Source organism: Brachyistius frenatus, unplaced genomic scaffold, assembly GCF_029030835.1.
Source record: "Brachyistius frenatus isolate BFR_SWC_R1_liver_20210118 unplaced genomic scaffold, ASM2903083v1 Contig_44, whole genome shotgun sequence".
NCBI lineage: Eukaryota > Metazoa > Chordata > Actinopteri > Embiotocidae > Brachyistius > Brachyistius frenatus.
In genome coordinates this window covers 2,372,501-2,374,481 of record NW_027210643.1, presented here as the reverse complement: position 1 = coordinate 2,374,481, position 1,981 = coordinate 2,372,501, and the positions used below count along the sequence as shown (strand labels likewise).

Sequence of the window (1,981 nt, the reverse complement as noted above, 5' to 3'; positions counted from 1 at the left end):
AAACAACAAAGACACATGAGAGATACCCATTGATGTTAGTGTTGCTGAACATGTAGGAAAACATAGATTTTTGATATTGCCACAAATAAGTAGGATTCACCTAATGCCCTGCAGATAGATAGAGGGAGATGACGAGTGTCCGTTGAGACTAATGCTGTAGTAACGTTACCTGTTGACCTATTTGTGTGTGTGTGTGTGTGTGTGTGTGTGTGTGTGTGTGTGTGTGTGTGTGTGTGTCCTTTGAGCTGTCTGTGTGCGTTTGCATGACTATGTATTTGTTTTATGTGTGTGTGTGTGTGTGTGTGTGTGTGTGTGTGTGTGTGTGTGTGTGTGTGTGTGTGTGTGTGTGTGTGTGTGTGTGTCTTAGTTTCTCAGGGCCTCTTTCTGCTCCTTCTGGCCCTTGGCGGTGCGGTTTGTGATGTTGTTGAGGCAGGCTCTGACCCCCGCCAGGTGGAGCAGCGACCCCGCCGCCTCCTTCATCTCCTCGTCGTCGCTCTCCGGCGGCTTCTCCACCGCCGTCGCGCGCCGCTTCTTCAGCGGCAGCGTGTCGCTAATGCCCCTCGCTCGGTTTTTGGTCCAGGGCAAACTGCTCCCCGCCAGGGTCCCAGCGCCCGCCCCCGAGCTACGTCTCTGTCCGCGCAGGGCCTGCTGGGAAATGTAGGTAGTGGCGGCAGTGGTGATGTGAGAATCCAGCGGGATCTCCCGGGGCTCAGGTTTGACGTCCGATTGGATCTCCACGGCGATGATGTCGTCGTCGTCCAGTGGGGAGGAAGGGTCGTCGACCTGGGAGGAGCACAGCCTGCTGGGGGATTTGGCGGTGCTGTAAGTGTGGTCGTCCTGGAGGTCCTCACCGCAGGGTGGAGGAGAGTAGCAGGATGGGCTGTCCTGTCCTCGGCTGAGATAATCTCCCAGGGATGATCTGTACGGAGCAAGGACACAGAGCGGGAGAGAACCGTTACTCCTGCTGTCACGCTGAACTGCCTGCCTGCCTGCCTCTGTACGCCGCTGCATTTGGTTAGAAAGCAAGAAAAACTTCCGGTGATAATCTGTCACCCTCAAATAGCCCCCGTGGGCCTCGTGTGCACATTTCTCAGGTCGCGTTGGGACCTTGGATCTCCGAAAAAGAGTCAGCCTTCCCTTTTGGAAAATGAGCAGACTCATTTTCAGATTGCCACCTATGCATTTTTCAAATGACACAGTGCATTTTGTGCAGCTCTCCTTCTCTCTGAGCTTGAAGTGGGACCTGCTCGGCTCACGAACAACCCTGCAAACTCGGTGAGAGCAGCACGGAGTGACGATTCTGCGGTGAAGCCGTTTGACGGCCGTCCACTACAGCCCCGAGTTTACATTATGTTGCAACACATATTCGGCTCTATTATTCAGGAGACACTTTACTCTGTAAAGCGGTAAAGGACAGGGTGTGGGGTGTGGGGGTGTGGGGGGTGTCCTGACAACCAATAAATCAAAAGGAGCTTCATCAGCGTGCCCCGTCCCCCGGACATTTTCTCTTTCAGAATGAAAGGGTGAGCATATTAATATCTCATAGGAAAAACATGCACCCCTTACAGTGATCAAATATTCACCGCATACCTTTAGTGCGCCTTTGGGTATGTTTAATTCATTATGCGGCGCAGACCATCATACTCGTATGCTCCTGTGATGGATGTGCATGTCCGTGCATGCTCTAAATGTTCTTTGAATCGGAGGCCTCTCCCTCCAATAAACCTGTTTGTGTGAGAGACCGTTACATAAACACACCTGGAGAAAATGTCCTGCGCAGCGGGGAGCGTGTGAACGCCTCTAACTTTTTGGACACGGTAAAGATGTAATTATGTAAACTATCAGTGGAAAGTTTCCGCTGCTCCGTCTGTTCGATGCGGGCGTGTCTGCGGATGTCTGCGCGGGGACGTGTTTTTGCGCCGAGGGAAAAGCCCCGGCCGACATTAATTGTATGTTTGAGGGCGACGGGAGCAAAGTTTAC

The 1,981-nt window shown here is 52.7% G+C and overlaps 1 protein-coding gene across 1 annotated transcript in view; it reads right to left on the bottom strand.

The window, feature by feature from the left end:
- Positions 1 to 317: 317 nt before the first annotated feature.
- Positions 318 to 1,981, bottom strand: part of ches1 (checkpoint suppressor 1) — a 59,037-nt gene continuing 57,373 nt past the window's right edge. Inside the window, exon 6 of the mRNA XM_069703136.1 lies at positions 318 to 919. Within this exon, the coding sequence (XP_069559237.1) occupies positions 364 to 919 (556 nt within the window). The 3' untranslated portion in view covers positions 318 to 363. The remainder of the gene's footprint in view (positions 920 to 1,981) is intronic.